Below are 17,743 nucleotides of genomic sequence, written 5' to 3'. Positions count from 1 at the left end.
CACAATTTTTAGGATAATTTTTAGGATAATGTTAATTTCATAAATGTAACGGATTACAAAGAGAATTACATATATACCGTTACATGTGTAACGGACTATACAGAATCACACCACCAAAAAAATGAGTTACAAAAAATAAACGGCTGTTTTTACTTTTTACTAGTTACTTTTTTTCTAAAAGATCAGGATACTGCTACATTCATCAGTCTTCAATTTTTCCTCCAGACGAGAGAATAATTCCACTTTTTCTTGCTTTAATCCATACGTTTCAACAAAATTATATAGCATTAGTCTCTATGCTATTGTCCTTATCTAACAATCAAAACCTTATATATATACTTGCAGTCCATCATAAAATCGTCTTCAATTGTGCCTCCTGCTGGCTGTAGCCATGGTGTTTCATTTTCTAGCTCTAGGAAAACTAAAGCTCTTAGCCACCACATCCCATTGTGCTTCTAATTCATTTTTTTCTTGCTTGGCATATCCATTTGTGCTTAAACTTTGCATTGGTTTGAGATCTGGTCTGCCTGAATTTCATGCAAATCTTGCACACCTTTCAAGGTTCTTCTTGTTTCGTTTAGGCCGTATAGTTTTTCATGGAAGGCGGGAGGAAGATCGTGGAAATGGTGGTAGATGGAGGAGGGTTGTCCGGCTAATCGATGAAATGATCAGCCGGGCAACACTACAAGCTGATTCGCAGATCTCTTCGGGTTATGGAAATGGCTTGTATGGCATTGCAGTGATAGCAGTTTGATGTTTGAACAACCTTTTTCAAAGGAACATAATCTTAACATAGCTGAAGATAAAGTCTGCTTATTTACAGTACTAGATTCAGTTTGCTAGCATTCTATTGTGGCTTGTATTGGAAACTGCGTGTAGAAATACATCAATAGATACTTTATGTACTGTTTTAAGCAAAATACAGTCAATTTTAGAAAAATAATATCACCTCCACTCCCTACTATTTACGCGTATTTCGAGACTTTTATAAATTATAGTTTCATAATATTTTTTAAAAATTTTATTTTTGAATAAAAGTTTAAACATAAAATTTTTATTCAGAAAAAAAATTAAAAAAAAATTATAAAATTATGTTTTAAAAAACCATTGAAAAACGTGTCGAAAAATAATATAGAAAATTCAATAATATAGAAAATTCAATGGGACAGGACAGTATTGATATTTACATTCAAAATCCGACCAAGTTTAATACATGCAGTGTGGGTAAAAAGTACCGGGTAGGGTAGCAAACCATCTGATCACATAAAAATATAAAAAATTATGTGGGCTACCAGAGCAAGCCCATGAGATAGAATGGCTGCTAGAGAAATTCTCATAAGAAGCATTTGGCATTCTTCTGTACTCATTATAGCATCAGCCCAGCCCCCCTTTTATACCCTCTCAGAAGCTTCCCTGGAAACTCTCTTAAGAGTATCTGGCATTCTTTTGTAAGAAGCTATGCCATTTTAATATGCCGCAAAATGGATGGTTTGCACTAAATTTGTGGTTTGATGTAGGAACACAGATATATGAGTGGCGATTTATCTTAAAAGAGAAATAAAGAAAAAAAAATAACTGAATCTATATTTATTATGTGATGCAAGAATTCAAAATTGATTATGCTTTTTTACTCCTAAACGCCAAAAAGTCGCAAGGCAATTTTGAAACGAAGGTAGTCTTAATTTAGCATTTGATCCCATGAAATTTCAAATGAAGATCAGTTATTTCTTACTTGTGTGTTGCTTACAACTCTTTAAAATACAAGGGAAACTGCAAAAGGACAAGCAAGAAGGAAACGATAATCTTCTCACATTATTGAACAATTTTGTTGGGAGTCGAGCATCTCCGGAGATCTGCAAAATAAAAAAAAAATGCAGCTTATAAGCAAGAAGTGACTATCAATCAGGAGAAAAAAATCACTGCATATTATCCCCCTCCCTCCTCCCTCATCTTGAAACAGGCAATTCTATGGAAGAATTTAACAATTCGAACAATTAACATTAGAAACTAGAACAATGGCATCAAATAGTCCTTTTTAGAAGTGTTCCACTCTTGCAGACAGTATCCCACTATCTAATACACTTTAATTAAATGACATCTCAGAAAACACTCCACATTGAGTACGTTTTCCTCCTTCTCTGGTATATTTATAGAAATTTAAATACCAAATATAACCAGGAGCTTGCAATACACTACGATTATGAAAATTGTTCATAAAGTGTTAAAAACGAAGAAGCATAAGCACATGTAACCTAAAAACATTCTCCTAAAATCATCTCATTGTAATTACTCCACACCTAATTATAAGGATGTTAATGGTGCAACAATGTGAACTTCTACAGGCAAGCCAATATATTTAGTTTAAGATACGTAATAAGCACTTACAGTTGTCCGAGAGTAGATATATCAAAATCAGGAGCAAGCTCTTGCACGATATCATTAGGAGGTTGGCCGCACTCTTGCATTTTCTGCATGAGTTCAACAATCTTGTTGAAGTTACCCGGCTCGGTTTCATAAACTCCATTAAGTTCTTTTATGAGTTCATGCTGGTGAAAGTATCGTTCATACTCCTCACTGCTTAATGTAGCTTTATGGTCTTCCAACCATTTTGGATATCTTTCACCAATCTCTTTCATAGGATCCTGAAGCACATCTTTAGACAAGAGCTGCTGCATCATTGTCTCCATAATAGAGTCCATGTCCTAAGCAATGTCAATATTCTTAAGGTTATTCCTTTGTACATCAAATACCACAAAACCATACATATGGACATCTGTAACCAGTTAAATCGCACACGAGAAGTACACAACTTCAACTTAACAAAACAACACCTGCCTAAAAAATTAATCAATATAACATGTTTTCAGGTAGCAGCAGGCAAGAGAAGGAAGATTGTTCTGCCCCTTGATTCCTTCCAAATCTTGACATTGCCGACAAGCCATTTCATTCTGCCTACATGTTCAACGTCGAGAGATGTATCCAAATATTTTTTTAAAACTTTCAAAACAATAATTATATTTGAAATCCCTTTATTTTTTTGCTATCTTTTGCATGTTACCAGCTTCTAGGTTAAATTGTCTAGTAAGACTTCCGGCATGCATCAGACCCCAGGATTCTTTCATGCACTTGTATTTATTCTTAAGCACAGATGCAAAAGTGAGGACACTTGCTGAAAGATACAACCGTTACTGCCTCTATGCATACTTACAACGATTATCTAGATAAGCACCAGTACTAAAGTAAAATAACCAGAAGCTATTATTGTAGCCCAAAACAAAGATTAGGATATGTAAAGTAAATGATTCAATCTTTTTCACGAGATCATGTTATAATCTTAGTGTCCAGTCCAGATCCCCCCAATAAAAAAGATGTTGTTCCTATAGCCACGAGAAGCACAGTAGTATATACAAATTCTTCAACTCAAGTTGCTAGAACCAACAAATAATATGGTGAAGCAGTCAAACAATAACATACAATGAACAAAATCAAGAACCCATCATCCTAAAATCCCAAATTTACTCCCGCAAATTACCTGAGAACCAGCAAGCTCCTCAAACTGCTTGACGAAATCTTCCATCATGGCGTCATTAAAGTCCGGTACTGGAGCAGTAATAGACTCCAATCCCTTGACAGTCTCCCTAGTTTGCTCCCTAAGCTTGTCAAGCGCCTCGGAAACATGGTGAGCCTCCTTAGAAACCTTTTGCTTCCCCATTTTCTTGGCTTTCAAATCAGGTAAACCCATCCCCAGCCCTTGTACTCCACTACCAGACACAAAAGACTCACTTTTTTCTTTACTACCTCCATTATCTCCACTTCTGTTACAAAACATATTACTTAACTTCACTTGTATCATTCAAATTTGAATCTTTACATCAAATAAACCCAAAATACACAATTACACAGAAATTAAAAAAACAAGAAAATTGTAAAGTAAGGACCTTTGAGTGGCAGAAGTGAGATTAAGGGTCTGAAAATCATCCAAAGCGCCTGAATTAAACTTTGAGGGTGAGTTACAAATTCAATTTTATTAAATTCTAATCAATAAGATAGAAACTAAACATAATTTAATTACAAAAAAAGAAAAAAGACAGGGTAAAAAAAAGGTCTTACTGTCAAGAAGTTGGTCTAAATCATCAGATTGGTCTGTCATGATTGCCTCAAGATATCCCACTTAAAAATTTCTCACCTTGTTTTTGTGTCCCTGTGTGTATATGTTTATGTATCTATGATTCTTTGGATCTTTTTAGAGTCTTGTTGAGAAGGGCAAAGCTAAGGTGACTGACTGCACAAAGCTATCCTCACCTGGTTGATTATTAAAACATGTTTTTTGGTCTACAATGGTGGGCAGGCAGGGTAACTTTTTATTACTGCTCCACGGTAAAAATCTAAAATTTCTATCTTTGTGTCAAAAATAAAACTAAAAAACCATATCACATAAATTGTATATATTTCTTATAGTAGAGGCACTAATGAACATTTTAAATATTTTTTAAAAAATATTGGTGGTTATAGGTTCAGGAAATCGAAATAAATTAGTTACGATTTTGATGTATAATTTATCGTGTAATTTTTGAAAGATTTGCTAACTTAATAATAATTTATCGGTAATTCAATAATTCAGTTTAGATCAATTTACCGGTAATTTTTTAAATTTTAAAAATCGGTCAATTTTTATATCCAAGCAAATATCACTGGATGTCATTGCAACTAAAAATAATGTCTAAATGAAATTAAAAACCAATTCGTGTTATTTACTTATCTTTCAATAAAATGTAAAAAAAGTTGTTGGTTGATTTTATTTACAAAATCGTATTTTTTAAATATTTACAGTAAAATTGTAAAAGAAAAAACTTTAAAAATATTATTTTATAAATTTATTCTTATTTTTATATTCTGAATGGAAAATTATAAATTTATTGTTGGATATTATTAACACAAACAAATCCAAAGGCTAAAACCATAGTGGCCAACAATTCACCACCGGGAAAATAAAACCACAAAGGCTTCCAATTTAATGGCCACCGCCGCCGTTCTATCTCCGGCCACCACTCTCCGGCTAAACCCTTTTTACGCCACCGTCAGATTCCTCTCCTTCCGCCGCAAAACCCTCCCAACAACCCTTCTCCCCTCCCTCCTACAACCCACATTAATCACTCATCCATCCCCACATAATTACACGCACTACTATGTGAACCCATCTTTTTCTGGCGGCCGGAAGTTCAGTAGTGTCATTGCTTCAGCAATCTTGCCGGAAAAGGCTGTGGAGAAGCAGAAAGGTGAAGTCTTGGGGAGTGATAGTGAGGTTAAGAAGTTTCGAAAAAGGTTGAGAATTGTGGATATTAAAGGAGGTGGTGATGAGGGTTTGGATAGATTAGGGGAGAATTTAGTTGTTAAGGGTTGGATTCGGACTCTTCGAGTGCAGAGTAGTGTCACATTTATTGAGGTATTTGTGGTTTTGATTGTTGAAATTTTGTGAATTTTGAAGTTTGTTTGTGAGTTTTGATTAAAATGTGGAGTTTGTTGTTAGGTGAATGATGGATCGTGCTTGTCGAATATGCAATGTGTTGTTAGCTCAGATGCTGAAGGTTATGATCAGGTAATAATGTACAGTTTTTGTCATGTATATTTTGGACTTTTCAGCATTCGATGATGATATGGGAAAAAATGATTGTGCGATAATTAAGCCGACTGGAACACTGTCAGCTCGAGCTGAGCTTGACAAATAAGCATAAAGTTGAGCATTGAGTCACAAAATTTAAGCTTGAAACGATCAAGTTATTCTCTAACTAATCATACAAAAAATGATGTTGAGTTCAGTCGAAACCCGATAAGCTCGATTAGATTAAGCATGTACAGTTGATTCTGAATTCATTTATAGAAAGGCATATATGTCATTTAATACATGAGCTCAAATCAATATAGTACAAGCTTGATCCTGGATCAATTATTTTGAGTAAAAAATAAAGTGTTTACTAGTTGAGTTTGAGCATGAGTCATCAGTAGCTTGACTCGTTTACACCCCTAGTCTATTGAGCAAGTATTGATCTATGTTAGCGGTCAATTCTATAATTTATTTCTTATAATACTTATTCAATTTGTCCCAGTCAGCTTATGTATCATATATTCATATATAATGTTAGTATCATAGATTTAAACATTTTGCACTTTATCTGTAGGTAGAGAATGGCTTGACAACGACAGGTGCATCAGTATGTGTAGAAGGGATTCTGGTAGCTAGTCAAGGCTCTAAGCAGAAAGTAGAATTAAAGGTCGAGAAGCTCATAACGGTACAGCTTAAACTTTGATACATATCTCTCTTAAGCTTTTACAGTAAGTATGTAATAGTTAACTCTTTTCCTCCGTTGTATTGATGTAAATTAGGTGTGCAATTTGTTTTTAAACTAATTAATGTCTGATTTGTTTGCATCTCTACGATTAATATGAAATTTGTGAACTTTTACACAAATTGGTTGTGTGTGAGAGAGAAGTATTACTACTAGAATTGTTGCACTGTATGCATAGGAATGCTTTACTTTCTCTACACAGGGTAAGAAGTCCCTATATAGATAATCCTGTTCTTGTGTGGAGAGAAAACAGTGAGTGCCGTTTAAGTTTTGATCTGAACATTGAGATTGGGATTTCCCTAAACTATAGTGTATTCATTTGAACTTCTAGTAATTACTTTAGTGCTTATACCATATTATATTCTTTCTCCATAGGTCGGTAAAAGTGATCCTTCATTCCCCATTCAGAAGAAAAGGGTCAGCAGAGAATTTTTGAGAACAAAATCTCATCTCCGTCCAAGAACAAACACCTTTGGTGCGGTATGGTATAGTTTTTTGTTTAGCAGTCTATTATTTTATGTATATTTTTTATTTAGTCATTCTTCCGGTGATTATTTTTATTTTTTGGTCAAAATAAAATTAATTTGCAATATCTTTGCTCGAGTAGAATGATATATATGTTGCATATGTGACTCAATTGTTACTTTTAACAAACTTGAGTTATATTAAGTTTAATTATTTGTTCCAGTCCTGTTAACTTTTTAACGTTATGTGAAATCAGATATCAATATGTTAAATTTTCTCTCAGCTAATATTGTTTTTATCATTACTGAAGTCCGAGGCTCAAGACCCTTCCTATGGATTCATTGATTGCATTACTTTTCCTTATGGCCTATAATTTTACATGCATCAGGTTGCAAGGGTGAGAAATGCTCTGGCTTATGCTACACATCAATTTTTTAATGAAAATGGTTTTGTCTGGATCTCAAGTCCTATCATTACTGCTTCAGATTGTGAAGGAGCTGGTGAGCAGTTTTGTGTGACTACTTTGGTACGCTCTCCAGACATATTCCTCTTCAATTTTGGCAGACGGCTTTTTTTTTTGTTTGCTTACAGTTTGTACTGATTTTAACTTGTAGGCGTATCTATGTACTCTATGTACTATCAAAATCATGCATTCTTGTTCTACATATTTTCCTGTTATCTCTTCTTGTTAATTGGTTCTCATAAGATAATAGTTACTATTACAGATTCCAAGCTCCAGAGAAGCTAATGAATCTCCAGCTGATGCCTTACCTAAAACTAAAGATGGTCTTATTGATTGGTCACAAGTGAGTAAAAGCTCAATTTGCTATAAGTTCTGAAGTTTTCATATTTCTGTACCTGCATAGTTAACTAAGTATACAACATCATTGCAATAACTATGAGAATAAGGCTGTTTTCACTCCTAGTGTTACCGGCAAGTCAGTTATGCTTACTCGTTTTTCAATTTACATTTGCAACAAAAATTCTATAGAAGTAATTCCAATTTTATCGTACAATCCTGCCCCTAGCCTTTTCTTCCAAGCCTTTGCAATATTAGTGGACATAGCTCGAGGCAGTAAATAATTACCGAAGATAGTAGACAGAACAATGGAGGGTGCTGGGTAATGTTTGTGGTTGGGATTTAAAATCAATTAATAAATGGGGTGGCAAGCTAGAATATCCTTTCAAATATAATTGCTGCAATGCTGATAGGTTTAATTAGTATTGTAATAAAACTAAATCCCTGTTAAATTGAATAAATATATATAGCCTTTTCATGTTACAATTGGGCTTTTCTTTTCCTCTCTCGTTGTGCCTATCTTTCAGCCTCTGACAGCAAACGTGTACCAAGATTGTTAAAACGTGTGTAGTTTAGCATGTGTTTGTATAATGCTTTGGCATGATCTACATTTCAATATTCATTTGACAGGACTTCTTTGGAAAGCCAGCATTCTTAACTGTCTCAGGTCAATTAAATGCCGAGACATATGCTACTGCTCTTTCAGATGTAAGCCTCTGTATTATCTTTCCAGTTCAGAAGAATATAATTAGGGAACAAGTACCCCGAGTTGTTCCTTTCAATATATAATTTTAACTTTTATATGCTTAACAGGTGTATACATTTGGCCCCACATTTCGAGCAGAAAATTCTAACACGTCAAGACACTTGGCAGAATTTTGGGTGTCTACCTTTTCCTTGATATCGTGTTGTTCTTTCAAATGTTTATCTTGGTATTTTGGGATAATTTATTGAAACTAACAGTTCACCATGTAATGTAAGATGATTGAACCAGAGCTCGCATTTGCCAACTTAGATGATGACATGGCTTGTGCAACTGCCTATCTCCAGTATGTAGTATGTTTCTTTATCACTTTTACCTCAGGATTACCTATTATGGTTTTTTTTGCATTTATTAGGTTATCAGGCTGACCTTTGGATTTGACTATTGGTTAGGTTAAATATGTCCTGGAAAATTGCAAGGAAGATATGGATTTCTTTAATACTTGGATTGAGAAAGGAATTGTCAGTCGACTGAGTGTATGAATTTTCAGCGTAACCTATCTATCAACACTTTTGTTGTGTTCAATGCAAATTTTGGTTATAATTTGGGAAACTACCTCACTCTTTCCTTTTTACTCTTATATATTACTCGTTAAAACATTTGTCCTATCAACAGGATGTGGTTGAGAAGAACTTTGTGCAATTAACATATACAGATGCAGTTGAACTTCTTCTACGAGCCAAAAAGAAGTTTGAATACCCGGTAAATGACTAACTCTGTTTCTCGCATTAACTAAGAATGAATTTTTGTTACGCCACACATTACACATGTTAGACAAATCTCAAATGCTCTGATGGAATATATGTTTCCAGTTCTAAATAAACTCATAGAAAAAAAAAATTGAGTTGCATATTTTTGTAGATGTGCAGACAGCTACATCTAGCAACAAATTTGCATTTTTTTTAAAATTACTTTAACATATATTTGTCTATTTATAGGTGAAATGGGGATGCGATTTACAAAGTGAACATGAACGTTACATCACTGAGGTGGCATATAATGGCTGTCCTGTAATCATTAGAGATTATCCAAAGGCAGGTTCATTAAAAACGAATCTTTGAACCTCTTGCCTAAACAAATAGTATTTCTAGGTCTGATGAGAAAGTTTATCTTCAAAAATTTTCAGGAGATCAAGGCATTTTATATGAGGCAAAATGATGATGGAAAGACCGTAGCAGCAATGGATTTGTTAGTTCCTCGGGTACTATATGCATTCTCATTTTTTACCATTGTCTTCTGAACAGAAGCGTTTTATGTAGATCTCCGATTCAGTTGTGGACTCTAAGGGGGCACCGGCCTCCGCACAAATGTCATATACAGGGTCTGATGAAAACAAAAGCAAACTTTAAAAAGCAAATGGATCACGTAGTCTGATGCATCTTTACACCCCTGGACCTCCAAACCACATCTGAACTTGCCCAATAGACTTGCTAAAGGCTTATTAGCTGCTGATAATCCTCATTTTTCCAGAATAGGAAATAAAACAGAAAAAAAAATCCCTGAGATACAGGATAGTCCAGTAGTAATTTCACCGGCATCCATATTTATAACTTGCAGGGTTACAAATAACAAGTGAAAGTGCTCCAGATTTGTCATACTTGCTATTTTAGAACTTCTGTCAAATGTTTCATCCATTTAGTAACGCTTGGTGTTGTGCGTATTTATACACCTTGTTTGTTAGGTTGGTGAACTAATTGGTGGAAGCCAAAGAGAAGAGCGTCTTGATTTTTTGGAAGATCGGCTAGAAGAGTTGCAGCTTAGTAAAGAAAGCTATTGGTGGTACCTTGACCTGCGGCGTTATGGTTCAGGTAAATCATCTGCCTGTTGTTTTCCATCATCAGGGATTGTGTGGTAACTAATTCTCGGAACTGAGTATTTGATACTGGAAGAACTAATTCTTGATAGTGGAAAAAATGTGTTTTTTTCCACTTACACGAAGGTAGAGGCAAGTGGTTTCAGAATCCGATAACTGAGTGTTCACTAGCGTATACATTTCAACTTTCAACGTTTTCAAGATCTTCAGCAAATAAAGTGCAAGTGGTCAACTTTGTTCTCACATTTCTGTTTTCCAGTTCCTCATGCAGGTTTTGGATTAGGGTTTGAGAGGCTAGTGCAATTTGCCACTGGGATAGAGAACATTAGAGATGCAATACCTTTCCCGCGGACACCTGGCTCGGCTGAGTTTTGATGTGTAATACATTGTTGATTATGTGGTTCATTTCTCTAGGTTCAGTTTCAGTTCTTCTTAGTTCTTAGTTGATATAGTTCTACTAGTTAAAATTCTTGGCAAAAGAAATTCAATACAAGGACATAATTTCTGATATAAAGATTACAACATCACGAAAGTGTATTGATATGAATTGATTATGCTTTTGTATAAATGTACTGTAAATTTGCAATGCCTGAATATTTATCGGTGATGGACAGTCTGCCATGTTTACGATGTACTGAAGTGCCCAAAACTTGATGCTGAAGGTGAATCTTCAATACATAAAAAATTTGAAAATACCTTTTCTAGCGCTAGTGAGCTCCTATGAGACTTCCCCTCTGTTGTTGAACAATGATTTTTAAGCGGGGGAGAAGCAACGAATTATTGGTAAGTTTGGTGATAATGTCAACCCGTGCATATCATACGTGACTAGCAACCTAAGGATGAATGAAATTTAAACGTTCCGACAAATATATTTGGATAAGAATTGTAATCTAGAATAATCTAGACTCCTAAAGAAGTCATAATAGTAATAAGGTTGCCAAAGTTCAACACGAGATTAGTCAAATTTAGGCGATAATTTAAGATGCATCGAAATTATATTTATAGGATCATATTGTTCATACATTCTGCATTTGCTTAAGATACCGAATTTCACACGGTGCAAAATCTGCATACTAAGACTTACAAAGTCAGTAATTTCAAGCTGCGAATCTGACATGATAAGAGTTGCAAAATTAGTAATCCAGGCACGTTTAAATCCGAAATGGTAAAACAGGTCACGTATGAACTCGATAAATTTCGTTGTATACATTTTGAGATGATAAACTATATCTGAATCAATAAATTGTAATTGCTCATGTCAAATTTGAAATTACAATGTTATAAAAGTTAAAGGTACGTAGATCTCCGATCCTTGACAAACGCAAACGTGTTTAAGGTACCGTTTATTTAACACAACGTTTCACGGACGTCAGATCTAATATTTTAAGAATTCAGATTGTTGCATTTTTTTTACCAATCCGCTATAATTTTCCGCGGATTGGAACTTTTCCTCGCAGAAAATGACAGCGGATGAGGATACGTTTGTGACCCACACAGTACAAGCATCTGCTGCTAGTACTGGGAAAGTGAATCAGAACAACTGCTGTTTCTACTAATCCCTCAAGGCCTTAACTGCAAAAAATCAGAAAAAGCTGAAGTACTCATGAAATGGAAAGATACAGTTTTGCCTGAGTAGCCACTTGCTTGGCTCTTTAGAGTAAAAGAAATGAAAAACCAATAAATTACCCCCCATCTCTCATCCCAAACACACAGTAAACATGATTTCCTTTCTTTTCCAACAAAGATCCCCCCCCCCCCAAATTCACAGGACCACAGATCACATCTTCCCAGAGTTATGTGCTAATGTGCATAACATATGCTTTTGGGCTGTAAAAATGCTGGAGTATAGCATTGGTAAACTAGTTATCTAGCCCTCACACGTTGGGCATTATTAGCCTTCCGTTATTTAACATGGTAACGGAGCTCGAAAATACGAGATGCGACTGCTCAGAATTGAACCAAGTTCATGCGAGCAACAAGAGTTGGACAATTTCTCACCCTACCATGACAAGGAATAACTTGGTAGCATAACAAACCAAGGGACCGACCCCAAAGCATCTTGCAACTTGCAGCTACTGAAAAAGTCTAAAAATGCTAATGCCTCCTCTGCTCTGCCAGTACTCCTACTACATTTGCTTGAGAAAGACTCCAAGCAATGTATTTGTAATATGCCATTACTTATAAAAACAAAATTTTCATAATTTCTTAGCTAAAAAACCCAAACAAACACTCAACTGAATGTAACAAATTTCCAAAAACTGCCAACTACATAAACATACTCAAAATGATCAACATTTTTATATCAAAGGTCGAGTCCTAAATACCAATACCACAACATTAATATCTTTCGAATCAAATAAATGTATCTATTAATATAGCATTGTTCGGAAAAAATCAATATTTTTACGACCCTGTTTCGACTTGCTATCCGTTAGGTCACAGATCCGCTGGAGCGGGGGAGTTAAGATCTATGAAACTAAAACTCATGTTGTCATATTTCTTTTCTTGTTGAAAAATGTAACCATCATCTTCATGTAGTAGTTGTTTAGGACTAGTAGATGAAGTACTAGTTGAAACACTAGTTGACGAGGAACCCAAAAAGTGTGACCTCTTATGCCCACCAAGTGCTTGACCCGACCCGAACACTCTAAAACAAACCGGGCACTCATGCAACTTCTTTTTTACCACCACATTATTAATTTGGGTGTTTTTACTTGGTTTCTCCTCCATTGACTCATCATGGTCTTCTAGCCGCTTCTTGACTTTCTTATGACTCGTTGCGTGTCCACCCAGTGCTTGAAACGTTCCAAACTCTTTCTTGCATGTCTCACATGTGTACTCTCTTTTCCGAGTCCGACTCACTGATTCAACTCTCCATTTATCCCTGGACAGCATCATTAAACATGCAGCAACATCTTCCAACTCGGTGACTGACTCAGTTGAACTAAGCTTCTTCTTCAGCTTGACCTCTTCAATACCACTATCCTCTTCCTGCACCACCCGAGTTAATCTCGTCTGAGTTGGGCTTGTTGACTCAGTGTCACTATCTTGAAGAAGTAAAGCTGAGCCGAGTTGATGAAAGTGAGGATCAACCAGCTTGTAACTCTTCTTGGGGTTGTCTCTCAACCCATAAATAAAATCTTTCGGGGGTTTAAAAGATGGTGATGAGTGAGTTGAATCGTTACTGAGTTGATGCTTAGGAGGAAGAGGAAGAGGAAACATGTGAGACTTCATGTGACCTGCTAAAGCTTTGATGTTGGAAAAGCTTCTTGTACAGAGCTTGCACTGCTGTCTTTCCATCACTACAAACATAATTGTGTGTGTTTGTGTGTGTTTTGTCGATATAAATATTGTGTGTGTTTTGTGTGTGTGTTTTGTGTGTGTGATTTTGTAGTAGTAGAAGTAGGTGACAAGCATTCCTCCACCGAAAAGACGCGACCTACCTTATATATACACAAACATGGGTCCCACATGTTAGACGATCAATGCCATAATAAAAGTTTTAATCAAGAATTTTGGGTTATTTTTTATTCATTTGTCTGAGGTAGAAACTATAGTGTTTATTAGTTTTAAAATGAAAGTAATTAAATATTTTATCAAATAGCTTATAAATTAATATTTTTAGATACTATTTGTTTTTTTTTAATATAACTTATTTGTTAGGCCCATTTTTTGATAAATTTCGGCACCTCCCAACTTGTTCATGACCTCGTAGTTCGTTTGCGTATGCTAGTGGCGGAAGTTTTGTATAAATCTATCGTCTATTAAATATTTTGATTTAAATTCTTTTTTTTTAAGAGGTGGAATAAAATTACCAGGGTGTAGTTTAATGATAGGTGATGGTCAAAAATAATCTTTTTTTTTAAATAGTAATGCCATACCATTTTTTAAAGTTTATGATTAAAAATATCTGACTAATACGCATTTAAGAAATAAGTAGATTTATGACAGATTTAAAAAATGGATATAACGTAAAAATAAAAAAGCAGAATACATATATACAAATTTTTCATATGCATATTACCAGAGTCAAAGGGGTGATACACATTTCTTGAATGTGTATCTCCATTTAAAACATTTTTTAGACAAATTACTCATTTATAAAATTCGTATTAGTAATATCCAACTTAAAAATAAGTATTGGAACGATATTTTTGGCCAAAATTTTTAAAAATAATATTATTGTCACAAATTCTAAAAAAAGTGAGTATTTTTATCATTTTCTTCTCTAATAATTATAATGCATTGTATGTCCCATAATAGGTCCCATTCTTCTTCCCTTAGGTGAATAACTATTCATAGCTATTACCTTGACATTAAAGAAGATTTCGATCCAATGCTTTACATAATCGGAGTTTAGGTAGTAACAGATATAAAATAAAACGGTAAAGAAATGTATGGGATGGAGGGAGATTAGATTGATAGTCTAACTTTGCTTATAAAATATATAATAATGGCAATTAAGAGAAAAATAAATATGATGATGTAAAATTAAAAAAAGGGCACAGGTGCGTACATTAAGGTGCATAAATAAACAGAGATGCAAATGTAGCGTAGATAAACAAATCACGCGTGTATTCCGTAAAATCAAGGGTGAATGACAAATTTAGTTTATTTTTACACAAAATTGACAAAAATATCCAATTTCTGAAAAGTTGGCCAATTTTGGCCGATGGGATACCCAACTGGCAGTGGAGTATCCCATATATGAAATACCCAACTACAAGTGGTGTATGTTATACAAATTGGGATACCCAACTGACAGTGGAGTATTCAATCGGTCAAAATTGACCACTTTTTTCAGAATCGCTATTTTTGTTAAATTTTTTCAAAAATCGATTATTTTTGTCATTTTTTCTAAAACCAATGCCTCTTCCATGCTTCGTTTTTTGCTTGCTTTGCCACCCCCAGGCCCCCAGCCTCTCCCTGTCCCCCTATCTACCCTTTACTCTTTCAAACTCCTCCTTTTTTGGGCTTCCTAGTCCTAGCTAGCCCAGTTAACTTACATAATTCTTGTATAATTATATTCACACAAATATATAAAACTCGTATCTATATTAATCTTTGCACTCATATAAGTGACACACAATTAAAAAAATAAGATAAAAAATTATAATAATAATGTTAAAGTAGAGCTAGCTGCAAGATTCAATTAATGGTAAATTGAGTATAAATCTACCTAACAAAAAAATAAATAATTTTGAATTCCAGTATAAAACTCAATCCAAGCAATTACTAGTACTTGTTGGAAGCAAGCCCCACCTGCAACCATGGAGAAGAAGAAACTGCATCCAACTTCAAATCTCTCACGTTACAGTGTTTTGCCAACTTGCATATCCTGCTCTCTTCTCCATTATACTTATGTCCTGATTCCTGCAATTTCCTTTTACCGCAAACTTCAATCTTTTTACTGTTTTCGTAATTTTTGTTTTCCTCGTCGATGTTTATTTTAATAACATTGTTCATCCCTGGTGATAAAATTGTTGTTGTACATTTCTCATCAACTGTTTCATCTGGAGGGAGGTTGAGGTCAAGCAGTTCCGCGTCTTTACTAAAGCTTGCAGTTAATTTCTTGTAATCTTCTGCACCATAGTAATACTGAAATTGCTCATGAAAAGGTGCTATGAATGTACTATCAGTTTGTAGCCAGTGGAACCTCTTGTGTCCTCCCAAGGCTTGTCCCGATGAAAACACTCGATGACATATCGAACACTCGTGCACTTTTCCTTCCCTTGTTATATCATGATCATCGGGGGAAGTGTTCTGGGAAGTTAGATTGTTGAGATTGAAATCGGGATCCAGGGACTCTGGAGCCATCGAGATTTCGTTGTGGGTAATGAAATCTTCTTCAGGCATTTCATCATCTGTGAGATCATCATCGGGCTTTGCAGCATAACATCCCTTAACTTTCTTGTGACTAGCTCTATGTCCTCCAAGTGCTTGATGGGAATTAAACACTTTCTTACAACCCTTGCATTGGAACAACCCTTTAGCCAGTGGCATTGACACCTGATCTTTAGTCTTGTTTTTGCAGATGCTGTTATCGATACTATTGTTTGATAATGCGACCAGAACATTGGCAAGATCCTGTTCTTCTCTCGTAAAACATCCATTCTCGTTACCTTCTTTTCCCAGAAACTTCCAAAGATAAGCCCTTTTAGCTCCTCCATCTTCAATTTTTGACAGTTTGTCATCTTCTAAACATGCACGTTTAGAAGAATGCTCATCCCGTTCTGGTGAATGGAGATTCAAGAACCTGTTCGATGTGGTCCTTAGGAAGTAGGAATGCTTGTTGCCTTCCGGCTTATCGCCAATAAGCAATCCTTCTTGTTGGTCTTCATGAATGCGGTTGATCACTTCAGCAATGTTATGGGCTCGCATATGCCCCCCTAAGGCTCCACCGCAACTGAACCCCCTGTGGCAAACTTTGCAATAGTGCACCACTGCACCTTGTTGTTTATTTTCAGTTGTCACCATTATCCACCAGGACCACCATAGATTAACAGTGATCCAGCTAAATTGCAAGTGTGTGTAGCCCTTAAACTCATATAAAGTGAGTGATGGGTGGACAAGGGAAATAGTAAGCTGGACACCAGGAAAATAAGAGGTGCCTGAAGTGGCTACATATATATGTGTAATATAATTTATTATTCTTGCACAATGGTCCGAAATTGATGGAAGTCCTAGTTTTGAGTTTAGTTGGTTGTGGAGTAGAGGAAGAAGAGTGAGAGTATGACTAGGTGTACATAAAACTATTAATGGTCAAGAGACTATTTCTGAAAATTAGTGGCGCTAATGGTTTTAACAAAATAAGGGCACCTGTACGTATGACCACACCTGTACGGATCACCAAGGTACTAGCATCTCCAATTTTTGACTTGAACATACATTTGGTGATAGAAATTAGGAATGTGTGCTAAGTACTACATCAGGATGAATGTAACAAAAAAATTGTACAGAAACTTACTTCACATCTGGATCTCAATATATGAATGTACAGTTAAATTGACACACTTCCTAGTTCTGCTAGCTTTATATCTTTCGTAATAATTTATGTAACTCAAATAAAAAAGTGCATATCTAAGAATCCAGAAAACATAAACATGCATTGTAGTTGGGCGTAGTCATGTAGTTGCAGGCACGAATGAGCAACCAAACTTTTAATCGCAGATTTGACATATATAAGAATGATGGAGTATACTTCTTCCTTGACAAGAAAACAACAGAACACAGAGCAATGACTGATACTCTCTCCGTCCCAATTTATCTGTCTTGTTTGACTTTTGATAGTCAAATTGACTGAACTTTGACCATAAATAAAAATTTATTCTTTCATTATTTTGAAAAACTGAAAAATACATATTAAAGTACATTAAACATGCTTTCAAATGATATAATTTTTATAAATACTTTCTATAATCCACTATGTAAAGTTTTCTGTCAAAGTTAGGTCAGTTTGACCGTAAAAAGTCAAACAAGCCAGATAAATTGGGACGGAGGGAGTATAATATTTGTTCACATCTCAATTGAGTTCATTTCAAGGATAGAATTGTACTTGT

The 17,743-nt window shown here is 35.1% G+C and overlaps 4 protein-coding genes across 4 annotated transcripts; 1 reads left to right on the top strand and 3 right to left on the bottom strand.

The window, feature by feature from the left end:
* Positions 1-1,659: 1,659 nt before the first annotated feature.
* LOC141668734 (peroxisome biogenesis protein 19-1-like) lies at positions 1,660-4,303 on the bottom strand. The gene is made up of 5 exons (XM_074475730.1): positions 4,111-4,303; positions 3,939-3,987; positions 3,533-3,815; positions 2,386-2,702; positions 1,660-1,853 (listed from the first exon to the last, which is right to left on the bottom strand). Exons 1-5 carry the CDS (start codon positions 4,148-4,150, stop codon positions 1,808-1,810), a joined length of 735 nt encoding a protein of 244 aa, XP_074331831.1. The 5' UTR covers positions 4,151-4,303; the 3' UTR covers positions 1,660-1,807.
* A 630-nt stretch (positions 4,304-4,933) lies between these two features.
* LOC141667270 (asparagine--tRNA ligase, chloroplastic/mitochondrial) lies at positions 4,934-10,698 on the top strand. The gene is made up of 15 exons (XM_074473689.1): positions 4,934-5,443; positions 5,528-5,596; positions 6,177-6,287; positions 6,720-6,824; positions 7,198-7,335; positions 7,535-7,615; positions 8,239-8,316; positions 8,422-8,490; positions 8,590-8,664; positions 8,764-8,847; positions 8,987-9,073; positions 9,310-9,405; positions 9,498-9,572; positions 10,053-10,179; positions 10,444-10,698. The coding sequence occupies exons 1-15, from the start codon at positions 5,015-5,017 to the stop codon at positions 10,557-10,559; spliced, it is 1,740 nt and encodes a 579-aa protein (XP_074329790.1). The 5' UTR covers positions 4,934-5,014; the 3' UTR covers positions 10,560-10,698.
* Positions 10,699-12,460: 1,762 nt separating this feature from the next.
* Positions 12,461-13,606, bottom strand: LOC141667194 (zinc finger protein ZAT9-like). The gene has a single exon (XM_074473590.1). The coding sequence runs from the start codon at positions 13,599-13,601 to the stop codon at positions 12,621-12,623; it is 981 nt and encodes a 326-aa protein (XP_074329691.1). The 5' UTR covers positions 13,602-13,606; the 3' UTR covers positions 12,461-12,620.
* Positions 13,607-15,321: 1,715 nt separating this feature from the next.
* On the bottom strand, positions 15,322-17,703 carry LOC141664711 (zinc finger protein ZAT9-like). Its single transcript, XM_074470665.1, has one exon. The coding sequence runs from the start codon at positions 16,659-16,661 to the stop codon at positions 15,420-15,422; it is 1,242 nt and encodes a 413-aa protein (XP_074326766.1). The 5' UTR covers positions 16,662-17,703; the 3' UTR covers positions 15,322-15,419.
* Positions 17,704-17,743: the final 40 nt, after the last annotated feature.

This window comes from Apium graveolens, chromosome 6 (genome assembly GCF_009905375.1).
Source record: "Apium graveolens cultivar Ventura chromosome 6, ASM990537v1, whole genome shotgun sequence".
NCBI classification, from domain to species: domain Eukaryota; kingdom Viridiplantae; phylum Streptophyta; class Magnoliopsida; order Apiales; family Apiaceae; genus Apium; species Apium graveolens.
Note: the sequence above shows the minus strand (reverse complement) of the source record. Positions and strands in the feature narration are given on the sequence as shown.

Coding starts and splice junctions, on each gene's coding strand:
- LOC141668734 (XM_074475730.1), bottom strand. CDS start 4,150: ATGACAGACCAATCTGATGATTTAGACCAACTTCTTGACA. Junction 3,988..4,110: donor TTTAGACCAACTTCTTGACA/GTAAGACCTTTT, acceptor AGTTTAATTCAG/GCGCTTTGGATGATTTTCAG. Junction 2,703..3,532: donor AGGAGCTTGCTGGTTCTCAG/GTAATTTGCGGG, acceptor GACATTGCTTAG/GACATGGACTCTATTATGGA.
- LOC141667270 (XM_074473689.1), top strand. CDS start 5,015: ATGGCCACCGCCGCCGTTCTATCTCCGGCCACCACTCTCCGGCTAAAC. Junction 8,491..8,589: donor GACACTTGGCAGAATTTTGG/GTGTCTACCTTT, acceptor ATGTAATGTAAG/ATGATTGAACCAGAGCTCGC. Junction 9,573..10,052: donor TGGATTTGTTAGTTCCTCGG/GTACTATATGCA, acceptor CTTGTTTGTTAG/GTTGGTGAACTAATTGGTGG.
- LOC141667194 (XM_074473590.1), bottom strand. CDS start 13,601: ATGCTTGTCACCTACTTCTACTACTACAAAATCACACACACAAAACAC.
- LOC141664711 (XM_074470665.1), bottom strand. CDS start 16,661: ATGGTGACAACTGAAAATAAACAACAAGGTGCAGTGGTGCACTATTGC.